We start from the raw sequence: 14,129 nt of genomic DNA, 5'->3' as shown, positions 1-14,129 counted from the left end.
ATGCTGATTTATTGGCTCTCAGAGTTGTTCCTCTTGATCTCACAGCTTCAGAATGTTGTAACTTACTTAGAGCCGGTATTTGCTGTGTTAGTGTTTATCAAGTGTGGGGCTTGGGCTAAGGTTCCTGTCTCACTGTACTTTATGGCAATGACTTGTAATACGGGCGGGCTCCAGCAGCAGGGCGGGACGGACGTGGCCGTGGACTGGTACCTGGCCGTCCGGCTGCTCCTCACCGTCCTGGCCCTCGCCCTCGCCTCCGTCTGCGTGAGGCTCTGGGAAGCCGAGGGGGAGCGGCCCCGGGAGCCGGCGGCTGCTGAAGCGGCCCGGGAGAGCGGCCCCGGGGACCAAGCGGGAGCGGGACCGGAGGCCGCCAGGGAGCGGCTGCCGGTGGAGGAGGTCGGGGCGGTCGAGGAGCGGGAGGAGGCGGCTGCCGAGCACCGGGAGAAGGCGGCGGAGGAGCCGAGCCCCGCGGCCGAGCCCAGCCCCGCGACGGCCGAGAGCATTCCCCGGAAGCCGCCCGCCGAGCCCCAGGAGGACGCAGGAGACCCCGCAGCATTTCCCAGCAAGGCAGAGGAGGAGGAGCTGGACTCAGGAAAAGAGAAGCTGGTGGTGGGAGAGCCGGCAAGCACAGCAGCTGCACCAGCCCCAGTGACAAGTACAGCAGCATCGTTTGAGAGTTCTGAAGGTTTTGGGTGGCCTTTGGGTATCCTTGGGACTTGCCTGCTGATTGTGATGGGGATCAGCATGTTGGCACACACACAGAGTGTGTTTTACCCACCACCATTTATTATAGGTGCTGGCAACTGACTGGGAGTGTTGGGATGGAATGATGCCCCCTCCCCAAACACCTAGTTTAAAGCGTTCTTGATCAGATGGGCAATTTTCCTACCAAAGCAACACCAGCTCCACCAGCCTCCAGTAGGCCTGGCCTTTCAAACTGAGTCCCATGTTATAAATACCCAAACCCCTGACTATGACACCACTGTTTTAACCATTTACTAACCTGCCAAATCCACCTGGCCTTTTTAAGGTACTCCCCTTTGACCTGGAGGATTGATGAAAAAAGCTGAGCCCCCGAGCCCATGACCACCTCTTCTAGGGCTCTGTAGTTCTTAGTGATTCCCAGGCTACTGCTGTCAATATCACTAGCACCCACATGGACCACGAAGTGGGTGTCAGTGGTACTTACTAGACCAGGCAGCCTCTCGCAACATCCCTGTCCCAAGCCTCTGGTAGGCAACGCACCCCCCTTGAGACTGGGTCAGGGTGACACATGAGTGCCTCTGTGCCTTTCAGCGTTGAGTCACCTACTACTATGACCCGCTGCTTTTTGCTGGAGGCACTAGTACTAATCCTCTTTACTAGTGTGTTATCTGTTCATTTGGGTGGTGTGGGTGTCCTCGTTATCCCCCTGCAGAACCGCGAAGAAGTTGTGGGTGGGGAATTCAGGTTTTGGAGAAAGCCCTTTACTGTTAATTGTCCTCTTCCTCCTTTCTGTTTTGTTGTTGTTGTTGTTACTATTTCCCAGCTCCCTGGATTACTGCCCTCCTTTCCTGTATGTGCTGTGATGAACGCTTGAGGCCCCTGCACGCTTTGGCCCTGGAGCAAGCATTCCAGCTGCCTCTCAGCTTCCTTCACATCTTTTAGCCTATTGACGGTGTCCCGCAGCTCAGCCCCTGCTGCCGGAGGACCTCCACCATGGCTCACCGAGTGCAGCCCTGCCCTTTGTGTCTCCCCTCAGGAGACCAGTGCAGGCACTCCACTCTCCGAGCTCCGCGCTGCAGCCTCCCCTCATCGGTTCTCTCTGCTGCTCTGATGCTGCCACCGCCAGGGCAGCCGGAGCAGAGCTCAGAGCCCGGACGCTGGCCCTGAGGCGAGCGCTCACCATACCGCCCGCTCCCCGCTCTCTCTGCCGGCTGCAGCTGTAGCGCCAGGGTCCTCTTCGCCGCTCCCTGGGACACGTTCTGTGAGTCCCTGCTCGCCTCAACGGAGCTACCGGCTCCGGGCAAGGCCTGTCGGGGACTCGGTGGCCTTCGCCGCTCAGAATTGAGGCTCCTGGACGCTGAGCTTACCCTGTGTTGAAGCGTGCTCTCTGGAGCTGCTCACCTCGGCAAAATCGGCACATGGTGCCCTCTGCAAGAGTGGCACCAGCATGGCAATTCACCTTTGCTTAGCCATGTAAAACTCCCTCTGTGTATGATCTCGAAGGGTAGCGCTCTCAGATGCCCCAGAACCCAGCTCCCTAGTTGCAAACGTCCAGCCCCGCGGGGTCTACCCGTTCTCCTGGCCGCTGCGCCTCCCCAGCTCCTTCGCACGCAGCCTCCATCCCTGTACCTGGCAGCGCGTTTCTCTCCCTTTGTTCCTTCCCATGCAGAACAGGCGGAGCTGGGGTGAAAGGTCCAGGCAAACCCCCGGCAACTCCAGTTCCATTCCGGTTTCCACCAGGAGCGCTCCTCTCTTCCCGTTTAACCCCGGCTGTGGCTCTTGGCAGTGGCTTCTCCCCGCGCCGTGCGGTGCCGGGACCTTCCACTGAGACCCGCCAGCTGGAGCCCCGCGGGGCCGCTTCTGGCCACTGATCCCTGTAGGGAGCGCGCCGAGCAGCAAAGCCGGGGTCACCCCCAGCCCCGGCACCGACGGACGTTCTCGGCAGGGCTTTGTGTGGCCGGCGCTGGTGCCGATAAAGAACGGACCCGGCTGTGCATGAACAGCGTGGAAATGCGTTCCCCGCTCCCAGGAAGGACTGTGCCCGGGTACCGTCCCCTGGGGAGGGCGCAGCGCGCTCCCGCCTCACTGCCCCATCACATCACCCGCATCTCCCCACACACAGGTCACATAAACACCAGTGAACCTCAGGAACCGCTCTGCAGCACCAGCTCCGCGGCTCCGCGTGTCCCGAGTCTCACAGCCCCTCGGAGCCGTGCCGGTGGTCCCGCAGCATGGTCCTGGAGCGACATGTGATGAAACAGCCACTCGGCGCCGAGGCATAGCCCATAACGGCTCTTTGGGGATGGCACGGGAAGACGCTTCCCATGGCCAAACACAGCAGCGAGGAGCCGGCTCGATACAGGATGCCCCCGTAGTCCTGCATCAGTCCCGGCACTAGCCCAGCGCCGGGCGGCTCATCCGGACCCCGTCAGACCCCAGCCGATCCACGGCCCAGGGCAGCGCTCTCAGGTGGTCAACAAATCACCTCGCTAAAGTGCAGACATCCAGCCCCTGCTCCTAAGCCTGAGACACAAGGACAGAAAGCTGGTGCTGGGTGTCACCTACACATGTTCACCCCCAGAACGGTGCCACCAACATGGATATAAAGCCACATAAAACTCCATCTGCATACTGCCCGTCTGTTGGGCACTCTCAGGCATCCCAGAAATCAGCTCCCAAAGTGCAAACCTCCAGCCCCTGCTCCTAAGCCTAAGGTGCCAGGACATAAAGATTTTGCTGGGCATCACCTACACATGTTGCCCTCCGGAACACTGCCACCAACATAGCAATCCACCCTTACCTAGCCATGTAAAACTGTGTACTGCAGTTAGGGACAGTGCTCTCAGGCGCTCCAGAAACCAGCTCCTTAGGAGTGAATGTCCAGATGCTGCTCCTAAGCCTAATGTGTTAGGACAGAAACCAGGAGTTGGGAAAGTCTTACACATGGTGACCTCTAGAACAGGGCCACCAACATGGCAATCCACCCTTGCATTGCCACCATCTGCATACTGTCAGAGCTAATGAGTGGGGATATCTTAAGAAAGATATTCCTGAGCTCTGGGTTTGTGTTTCCTCCTCACATCCAAATGCAGCAGGAGCTTGGAGCTCCAATGCATGGGTCTTGCAGGTGAAGGGGGCCTGATGGCAATTCTTGCCTCTTGGAAGAGTGTCTCTTTGCGGTTGCTGAGCTCAGAGCTTGCTGGGAGATGGGAAGATACTGCACAGTAGAACTCATCCCTTGGAGCAGGGACTTCTTGGTTGGTCCTGTGCTTCTAGTGGCAAATTTAACCTTAGATTTTTGGAACACTGCTGTTCCATGCACTAGTACACTCTGTGCATCTGTACCGGACTTTATGTATCAGTAGGAAGGATTGCTGCATCTCCCCACAGGAATGTTAAAAGGCTTAAAAAGGCAGCTAGCAAGGGGCTCCTCACTGCTGATACTGTGCAGGAGGATTTCACCATAGCCCAGTGTGAATGGAATGTTGCTACCTGTTCCCACACTCTCCATGTGTGCAGACATGCAGTTACACCACACATCAGACAAAAAAAGAAGAGTTTCCCAACTGCAGATTTGATGCTCCATTACAGAATGGAGCATGACAGCTACTACACTTTATGGGTTTAACAGCTGTAGCAACCAAGATTTATAATGACACATTCAGCAATGCATCACGTAAGGAAACTAATCTGACAGCGCCAGGTCACTGAGCCAACTTACAAGTTTTTAAGTGTTTATTCTGCCAAATTTGCTGCCCTATTTACTGGACTAAAGCGAACAAGTTGTGCTGTGTTCATAAAACTCTGTACTTGCCTCTGTTTTGGCAGCTCTCAGATTCTTTTTCCCTGTTATGCTGCTATTCTGGGAACCATTTGGTTCTTCTTTCCCCATCCTCTCTCTGAAAACTCTTTAAAGCATTTCCCACAGCATGTATCCCAAAAGGGGGTACACCATAGGATATGGAAGAGAAGGGACTGTAGCTGGGAGGAGGCGCTGTGGACACAGGCAGAGATGAGGGATGGAGCGACTGTGGGAGAAGGGCCCACAGCCGTCTGGAAGATGCTGGTTGCCCAAGGGCAGAGGGAGACTGTGGCTGTGGCTGCTCACTGCCTTTAGGCAGGAATTTGTATCCCAGTCACTTGCAAAGATTGGGATCATCTGTTACTTCTCCCTAGACCCGGAGTTACATCTGGCAGCAGGAAAGTCAGTTCTAAAAAGGGTGAAACATTAAGACTGTACCCTGGGGCTGGATCCAGGCCCACTTCAGAGCCACCCGAGCAGTAACCTTCTAATCTCTCATCTTGCCAGTGGGCTGTGTGCTTCCACGTTTGCCATCCTCACAGCACAGTCATCCACTGCCCAGACACAGGCAGATAGATAGCAAAGGATGGCTCTCGTCAGGGGTAAATGGGCTAGTTCTCCTAGAGGTTCATTACTCAGAGATGCATTCTCATTATCCCTGCAACTCATCCAGGAGTTCAGTCCAGCAAGCTTTAAATCCCATCCCACAAACCCTTTCTGTGGGACCAGTGAAGAACAATAAAGAACAAGTGTTTTGCCATGTGTAAATGCACTGCAGAGAGTGCAGCACTTCCACTGACAAATACTCAAGGTCTGCAAACCAGAGGAGGCAGAGAACGCCCTAGGTATCCTTTTAAGATGGGGTGGAGATACCTCTTTGTTTTTACAAACGTTGATATGAAAATATGAATATGTCTTGTAAACAAATAATGTAATGTGTGACCCTTTTATTAACGCTTTAACATCTGTAATGCAGCAGTATGTGCTGCAGTTTATTTTTACCTTTATTGGTATCTAACGAACATTGCAAATGTCTTTATCAACAGGTAATTTAATCGCTCTTTTCCAGAAAATACACTGCCCAAAATAATCAGTTATTGTCAAAAGACAGTAGTATTTGAGGCAGAAACATGCGGAAAAAATAGTCTTAAGAGGCAAGACATTCACTGTTTTAACCTCCAAGTAAGAAACTTCCTAACTGGTGTTAGGAAGAAATAACTGTCATTTCTGCTCCTACTTCTTTTTGAGTTCCCTATTTCTCTTTTTTGTTTTAGAAACACAGGAAAAACATGTAAAGAGAGATCTGGAGCCTCATGTCCGACTCCACACCACCACAGACAACCACATCACATACTTTCTTCTCTAGTTCCATCTTGAAACGAGTTAGTTTTATTTCCCCCTCCCTCCCTACTGCAATGTTCTGGATTCATAATTATCTCATGGGACAAAAAGATGGTCCCATGAGCTTGCCTTGAACCCTATTCTTGTGTCAATGTTATCCTTTAATTTTAAATAGCTTTTTGTTTCCTGTTATTTATCCCAACGGTGCACTACAGTAAAACAAATAAACAAACAACCCACCCATATTCCTGCTCAGCTTTAGCTCTGTTGGTGAAACAAGGCAAGTCTGTTTGTGTTTGCTTGGCAAAGAGGAGCTTTTCAGTTTCCTCTTACAAGGTCAGCTCTTCCCTCTGTGTGTGTGCAGGTTTTCATTCATTTTTTTTCACTGCCTATGACCAGTGTAGCAGATGCATTGGGATTTTTTTTTCCTTCAGTGCTTTGTAATGCCCTTTCCCCTCAATGCTTTGTGAATACTTTTTTACCTATACTAGAACTACGTCAACTGTCCTGTCCTAGGATAAGCTTTGCCTTTCTTATAGCCCCCTTTATACCGAGTCCCAGTTATCCTACAGAAAGCAAATACCCCAGGTCCTTTCTGTCCCCTTTTGCTGAAACACCGGAGGGTTTATAGAAGAAATTGTAGCTTTTTATTAAACTGATCTTTATTATTTGGTATCTCCAAGTTACGCACTGCTTCCCATCTTAACAGTTCCATCCTCCTCCATGTCCCCAGTGCCTCCCACAGCCCATCACCTGTGGTGTTCAGCAGCACGCTGTTTCAACGCTATTGCTGCATCCTTGTAAGCACATCCTTGTACTTTCTGTATGAACTCCTACTCTGGCTGTTTCTGATGGAGCACTATGGTCAAACCCTTCAGCAGAGCCTGGAAATTTTGGGTCTATGCCGACGGTTGTTCTGCACAAGACAAGGTACCTTTGGGGAAACCTGTTGTTATTTCAGCCTGCTTTTCATTGTAGTCCACTTCCCTGCCTTACAAAGTCACAGGATGGTTGGGGTTGGAAGGGACTGCTGGAGATCACCAGGTCCAACCTCCTGCCAAGGCAGGGCCACCTATAGCAGGTTACACAGGAACACATCCATGGTGGGGTTTGGATGTCTCCAGAGAGGGAGACTCCACAACCCCTGGGCAGCCTGTGCCAGGGCTCTGCCACCCTCAGCATAAAGAAGTTCTTCCTCATGTTAGGGTGAAACTTGTGTTTCAGTTTATGGTCATTGCTCCTCATCCTGTTGCTGGCACAACTGAAGAGTCTGGCACCATCCTCCTGGCACCCACCTCTGAGATACTGATCTGCACTGGTGAGATGCCCTCTCAGTCTGCTCTTCTCTAACTAACTAGACCCAGCTCCCACAGTCTCTCCTCATAGGTGAAATGCTCCAGATCCCTCATCATCCCTGTGGCTCTCTACTGGACCCACTCCAGTAGCTCCTTGTCTTGTCCTGAGGAGCCCAGCACTGGACACAGCACTCCAGATGTGGCCTCTCCAGTGCCGAGTAGAGGGAGAGCATCACCTCCCTCGACCTGCTCCTGCCGCACTCCTCCCGATGCACCCCAGGGTACTGTTGTCCCCCGGAGCAGCAAGGGCGCACTGCCGGCTCAGAGTCAACTTGACATCCACCGACACTCCATCGCTTTCCCTTTCTGCGTGCAGTCAGATATAGGGGGGAGAGTAGCAGCAGGTGAAAACAGCCACCCCAGACCGAACTCCACCGGGTTCCTGGGCCGAGCTCCCGAACAGCGGCGGGAAGCCTGGGACCCCGGTACCTTGAGGGAGGGGAGCCCCGATGCTCGAGGGAGGCAACACCGCAACCGTTACTGGCGCTGCCGCCGCCCCGCCCGGCGGGGAAGGGCGGGGCGCGGCGCGGGGCGGGGATAAAGGGCGGCAGCGGAGGCTGAGGGGTGCGTGCGGGAGGCTGGTGCGGTCACTCGGGGAGTGCGGCGCGGCTGTGCTGACCGGTGAGGAGCGGGGACGGGACGGGATGTGGCGGCTCCTCGGGTCCTGGCTCCGCTGATAAGCGGGTTCTCCTCCATATGAGTGGTCGGTGATGCTAAAAGCGGTTGCTGGGGTTTAAAGCGGCGCTTTCCGCGTTGCGGGTCGTGCGTTGCCCGTTACGGAGCGGCAGAGCCCGCTCGGCTTTGCTCTCGGGAGTTGAGCCTCTCCGGTGCCGCTGGGGTCTTGAGGCACTGCGGTGCCACAGGGCCATGCTGTCGGTTTGTTAGGTGTTGGGTCAAGTTATACGTCGTATAGGGGAGAAACTGCCGCTGGAGGGTGAAGTGCTTCACTGTGCCAAAGGTGAAAGTATCTTGTTCTCGTTTCTCTTGTCTCTGATTTGAGCTCTGCATCCTATAGAATGGGTATACACTTGGTATTGAATAGGCAGTGCTTGTCTTTGCTTCAGAGTTAGCTGCTTCCCAGTGAATGAGCATCTTATGAGCACTTCCCTGGCAGTGGGAAGGTAGGATGGGGCTTGGAGCAACCTGGTCTAGTGGAAGGTGTCCCTGCCTGTGTCAGGGGGTTGGAACTGGATGAGCTTTAAGGTACCTTCCAACGCAAACCACTCTGGTTCTGTGATCTTCATTTATCAGATGATCTTGTGATGGCAAATATGAGTGGTGAAAAAACAGGCATTCAAATACATTAAAATCACTAAAGACCTGTTGTTGCTAATATAAGCCTTGTAAAGTAGGCAAATGGGAGTGATTTAGGGCTGGGAGGCTTGATTCTCAGATTGATAGCCTGAGAATTAAATTCTCCACTGAACTGGAAATGAAATACTTTATCTTCCTCCTATAAGGACAGCAATATGCAGCATTGTCCCGGGTGAGGATCACCAAGCAGAGCCAGGTGTGCATGGTGTGGTGGGAAATATAGTGTCCTTTCTGGTTGTTGTGTAGGCTGCATGTGTTGTAGCTGCCGAGGAGGCTATGAATGGGAAGGATGAGAAGGAATGTTTTCAGAGGTGGTAGCTGAAAACACTTGTAGCTTAAGTTGAAAGTCACAGAGGACACTCGTGTTCTTTAGTGATTTGAAGGATTTAATGGAAATACAGTGGGCTTACCATGAAAATGTACTTTAATGTGCTTGAAGTGCCTGAGGGTGGCTTCTGGCAGGCTGTGGATGTCAGGTTTATGCTGTGTGGGAGCATTAAGGATTGAGTTTGAAGAACCCCTTGATTTGTCCTAATTTCACCTTGTGAATCACAGCTTTGGTTTTGTGCCTCCTGGTGCTGATGTGACCCCCAGCTGCAGAGTTTGTCATGCAGCAGCTCATGCGTAAGGACTGAAGTTACTTCCCCAGGAACACTTTTACCTTACTGTGTACTTGATCTTGGATTTGACTCTCTTTGGAGGAAGTGACAGGTCAAATGAACTGCTCCAAAATTTCAAGCGCTGAAAGAGGACAGGGATGAAATAACAGCTGCTCTCTGAATCTTGCTTGAGAAGCATTCCATGCACTGTGCAGTTACATGTTAGGAAGCTATGCAGTTGAGCTTTAAACAGTTCTTGGTAGGCAAGAGTTAACTGACTTAAGTTTGACTAGACTGACCTTGGCAGCTGCAGTCTTCACAAGTACTTGAGGCAGAAGGAGGTGAGGCCTCAGTTTGTAGCTGTCAGGAAGCACCTGGCCACAGTAGAAACCTGTAATGTTAAGTGTATTAATACCAGTAGGAGTTGGGTAAGTGTAGAACATGTGTATCTACATACTTCAAAACACAAGCCACTTAAGCACATCTTGGCAACTGTGACAAGACTCCTTAAAAAGTGCAGAAGTTAGGCGAGGCTGTGACCAATTCTGGCCAGAGAGGTTCTCAAGTCCTTAGTATAACACTGACATAATACACATGTGGCAGCTCTTAGAAGCTTGTTTTTTTTCTCCACAGATGAGCAAAAGGTTGGGGCAAATGTGAATATTTCCCCAAAGGTAGTTTAAGAAGGGTGAAGAGTTGCATACAAAGACTGCAGTGCAGGTTGTATAGTTGTTACCTGACTTTGCAGCTGGAATTCTGTCCAGGATGCTGAACTGCTGTAGCTTTTTGCAGGAGTAAGGGTACTTGGTCTTTATCCCAGGAGTGGTAGATGCTGGATGGTTGAGAAAGCAAAAACTTCTATGGTAAGGAGGAAATCTCTCTGGCATAATTAAAGTGGTTTTCAGTGGGCTAGATATCTAAGCCCTGAGACTAATAGCTGAGGGTCTTCCAGTTGGAGAGAGCAGTTTGAGCTTTACGTGTAATGAAACAAGTTCAAAGCTTAGCTTTCAGAAGTGTTTTGTACTTACAGCTCCGTGTGTCTTTGGCTGGTGCTGCAGATGATCTTGAAGTTAGGTAAAGCTTATATGTCATCTTCATTGATAATTTCCCTTTGATACAAATTGCTTTGCTTAAGTACTGAACTCTACCTCACCAAAAAAAGGACAGTGACACCTCAGTGTTTTGTCTGCATCATTAGAGAATCTGTGCATCATTTGAGCTGAAAGGCTTGCTGGTAGTTGTTTGTACATAGAATTATTTCTGTTTATTTGTGTCTGTGTGTAGACAGAAAAGCAGAACATAGAATATACCTAGGAATCATACAGAAAAGTCTAAAAAAAAGCCTTAACTTGTCTTTTTTGTATATATTTCACCTCCCTACAGTTTCTTTGGAGAAGAAAAATCTTAAGATGGCAGGCAAAGGAAGTAAGACAGACTGCATGTCATGCAGTGTACTGAACTGGGAGCAGGTCAGCCGTCTGCATGAGGTTCTTACAGAGGTGGTTCCGATCCATGGCCGAGGTAACTTCCCAACACTGAAGATCACTCTGAAGGACATTGTTCAGACAGTTCGGAGTAGGCTGGGCGAAGCAGGCATTGTGGTACATGATGTCCGTCTGAATGGCTCTGCAGCTGGTCATGTCCTGGTCAAGGATAATGGGCTGGGATGCAAGGACCTGGATCTCATTTTTCAAGTTTCTCTTCCAAGTGAGGCAGAGTTTCAGTTAGTTCGAGATGTGGTGTTGCGATCCCTCTTGAATTTCTTGCCAGAAGGAGTAAGCAAGCTAAAAATCAGTTCAGTAACACTGAAGGAAGCCTACATCCAGAAGCTAGTCAAAGTGTACACAGAATCTGACCGCTGGAGCTTGATATCACTTTCCAACAAACATGGTAGGAATGTGGAACTGAAGTTTGTAGACTGTATACGACGACAGTTTGAATTCAGTGTGGACTCCTTCCAAATCATACTAGACTCCCTGCTCTTTTACTATGACTACTCTGAAACCCCCATGTCAGAGCACTTCCATCCAACTGTGATTGGGGAGAGTATGTATGGAGACTTCGAAGCAGCTTTCGATCACCTCCAGAACAAGCTGATAGCTACCAAAAACCCTGAAGAGATCCGTGGTGGTGGGCTGCTTAAGTATAGTAACCTTTTAGTGCGAGACTTCAGGCCCATGGATAAGAACGAGATCAAAACATTAGAGCGCTACATGTGCTCCCGATTCTTCATAGACTTCCCAGACATCCTGGATCAGCAACGTAAACTAGAGACCTACCTCCAGAACCACTTCTCCAAAGAAGAGAGGAGCAAATATGACTACCTCATGATTCTGCGCAGGGTGGTGAATGAGAGCACAGTCTGTCTCATGGGACATGAGCGAAGGCAGACTCTCAACTTGATTTCTCTGCTAGCGCTCAAAGTGCTGGCAGAACAAAACATCATCCCTAATGTTACTAATGTTACCTGTTACTACCAGCCAGCACCTTATGTTAGTGATGTAAACTTCAGCAACTACTACCTTGCAAATGCTCCTCTGCCATACAGCCAGTCGTATCCCACTTGGCTGCCTTGCAATTGATTGCTTGAATGTTCTTGAATGGAGGCTACTGAAGGCCAAGATGTTGAGTGTATATAGACAAGTAATAACTGTTAGAGGTTTTTCTAATGGAAACATGACTGCATTGGACTGTCCATTTCCTGGTGTGTGATAGAAATATGCAACCAGGTGACCTGCTATCACTATGTATCTACAATTTCTGAGAAGCCTTATTACCTCTTCATTAGAAGAGAATGAATCAACAGCCAAATGTTAAGAGGAGTGGTTACAAAACTCTGTACTAGTTCTGGAAGTGGCTGTTAACATATGATCTAAGTGGAGCATTCAGTAAACTGGACTAGTTACCTGACTGTAATGAGACTGTAATGTCTTGAGCAGAGAAGCAGCCACTTCTGGAGTAGCAGCAAAACTGTTTTCTATTGCCTAACCTCGTTATTCTATACTTCCTCAGTTCAAGTTCTGGCCAACTTTCTATTGAACTAATTGTGCAAGAATGGCTCATGTTGTGCTTGGGCTGCTTCTACTTTCTGGCTGTGTAGAACTGGTAATAGTATGGATGCTGTTTGTTTTGTAAAGGACCTAAATGTTGTTTCCCATAGTACCTAGGCATACATGGTCCTGCCTCAAGTTCAAGATTAATTTATTGGAAGTTGAAGATGGATTACTAAGTCTGTCTTTACAGCATAAACTGGCTGAGTTTTTCTTGAGTACATAAATTTGGAAGGTGGCATCTCTAAACATGCACAAAAATACAACCTTAAACTTGGTAATGTGGGAAGTCCTTGAAATGAGGAAGCCTTAAATAGAATTGGAACCACAGCTTGATTAGTTGAATCCAGACTCAAGATAAAGCCTTTCTGAATGCATCTTTCAAACCAGTTTTTGTCACAGCTGGAAAGTAGCACAGCTCTTGCATTTAAGTTTGCCCCAACTTTCTTCTTCACAGGTCTACAGCAAGCAAAAAAAAGGAAGAAAAGCCACCACCAAAAAAAACCCAGACCACTAAGTTGCAGGATGATGTGTACTCCTGCCACAGCACAAACTCCTAAAGTGCCTCTAAAATAAAGTTCTTGTTGTACAACTTCAGGCAAGTCCTGAAGGCTTGTCTTTCTGCCGGCATTTAGGGGTTGAGCTTTGTGGTTTATCACTGTCACCTGGTTACGGTATGTGATGGTATTTTGAGTGGTTAGCGTAAAATTCTTCTTCTTTATTGGTCTTAACCTTCACTTGAAGAGGTATATAAACCCTCAACGGAGCTCTCCACAGAAGCTGTATGTGTTGAAAGCCTGTTCCTGTTTTCAGAATATCCTCTAGAAGAGTCTGTACTCCCTTGGAGGGGTAGGGGGCTGACCTTCCTAAAGGGTGTGTGCTGAACTTGCTGCTTTGAAACTCCTGTGCTTTATAAGGAAGGTTAAAAATACCCCAGTTAGTGTATAGAGTGGTATTAAACTGGTATATTAAGTGGATGATTTTTCACTGAATTGCAATAGTAAAATACATGTAGCAGATGATCTTGAGTTTTCTTTGCTTACCAGAGAATCCAACTAAAAAGGCAAATATAAGAACTATTTAATACATATTGGTGCAACGTTCAAGAATACCTGTTTGCTAAACTTTTTTGATGAGTTTTAGTTGTTTCTGCAAGCTTGTGAGACCAAAGTGGCTGATCAGATGATTTAAGATGAGAAGGTAAACCAGACAGCAGGCGAAACACCAAGGTATGGTGGTTGTTCAGGGTGGAAAACAGTAGCAGTGCAGCACTTAAATGGCAGTAAAAAACCCTGCCTGTTCCTTGTAAGACCAAAAACTTCTAGTTACATTGCAAGTTCTTTCACTTTTCAGAACTACTTCATAAAGATTGCCTCCTTAGAGCAGTGAGGTTGCTCTTCTGTTCAGACTTCTTAATCTAGTTTAGGAAGTCAGGGAGGGATACAGAAAACCTGTAGCAGAGTATGCTTTAGCTTAATCTTTTTTTCCAACAGTCTTGTAAGCAGCTTCAATAGCAAATAGACAAATAATTTGGTGTCCTCTGTATAGTGTTGGGCTTGTTTTGGTTTTGTTTTTGGTGTTTTTTTCCCATTATAGGCTTTCTGAGTAGTCAGCTAAAGGAGCTAAACCTGAATGTGAACCCAGCCTTTCTTATTAACTGTGGCTTGGACTTGGTGTAGCTTACAGACAACACACCTCTCACCCAAGGCTTAGACTATCTGGAAGGCTTTTTTAAAGCTAGCATGATGCCAGTGTTGTCACGTGTGTTAAACTTAGTGCAGGCTTACTGCTGGAATGCAAACCTAGGCATTAGTAACTTTGGCATGCAAGGCAATACTTGGCCTAGTATAAAGTGTTGCTAGAAAGAAGGAACTCTTTTTTTTCTTAGGAGTCTGTAATTGCTACCATCCTTTCAATAGATGTTTTTAAAGCCAGCCTAAGCTATACCCATTGCAGAAGTAAA

General features: G+C 49.0%; 1 protein-coding gene across 2 annotated transcripts; it reads left to right on the top strand.

The window, feature by feature from the left end:
• Positions 1 to 7,706: 7,706 nt before the first annotated feature.
• On the top strand, positions 7,707 to 13,347 carry TENT5C (terminal nucleotidyltransferase 5C). Of its 2 annotated transcripts, none has more exons than XM_061365385.1 (2): positions 7,707 to 7,824; positions 10,500 to 13,347. In XM_061365385.1, exon 2 carries the CDS (start codon positions 10,526 to 10,528, stop codon positions 11,696 to 11,698), a length of 1,173 nt encoding a protein of 390 aa, XP_061221369.1. In that variant the 5' UTR covers positions 7,707 to 7,824; positions 10,500 to 10,525; the 3' UTR covers positions 11,699 to 13,347. The 2 variants fall into 2 exon arrangements, with proteins under 2 accessions (XP_061221369.1, XP_061221370.1); XM_061365386.1 differs by lacking the exon at positions 7,707 to 7,824 and adding an exon at positions 8,459 to 9,630.
• Positions 13,348 to 14,129: the final 782 nt, after the last annotated feature.

This window comes from Neopsephotus bourkii, unplaced genomic scaffold (genome assembly GCF_033783945.1).
Source record: "Neopsephotus bourkii isolate Nb327-2 ecotype Australia unplaced genomic scaffold, CSIRO-AGI_Nbou_v1 NB_1287, whole genome shotgun sequence".
Lineage (NCBI taxonomy): Eukaryota > Metazoa > Chordata > Aves > Psittaciformes > Psittacidae > Neopsephotus > Neopsephotus bourkii.
The sequence above is the reverse complement of the archived record's forward strand: the minus strand, read 5'-3'. Positions and strand labels throughout refer to the sequence as shown.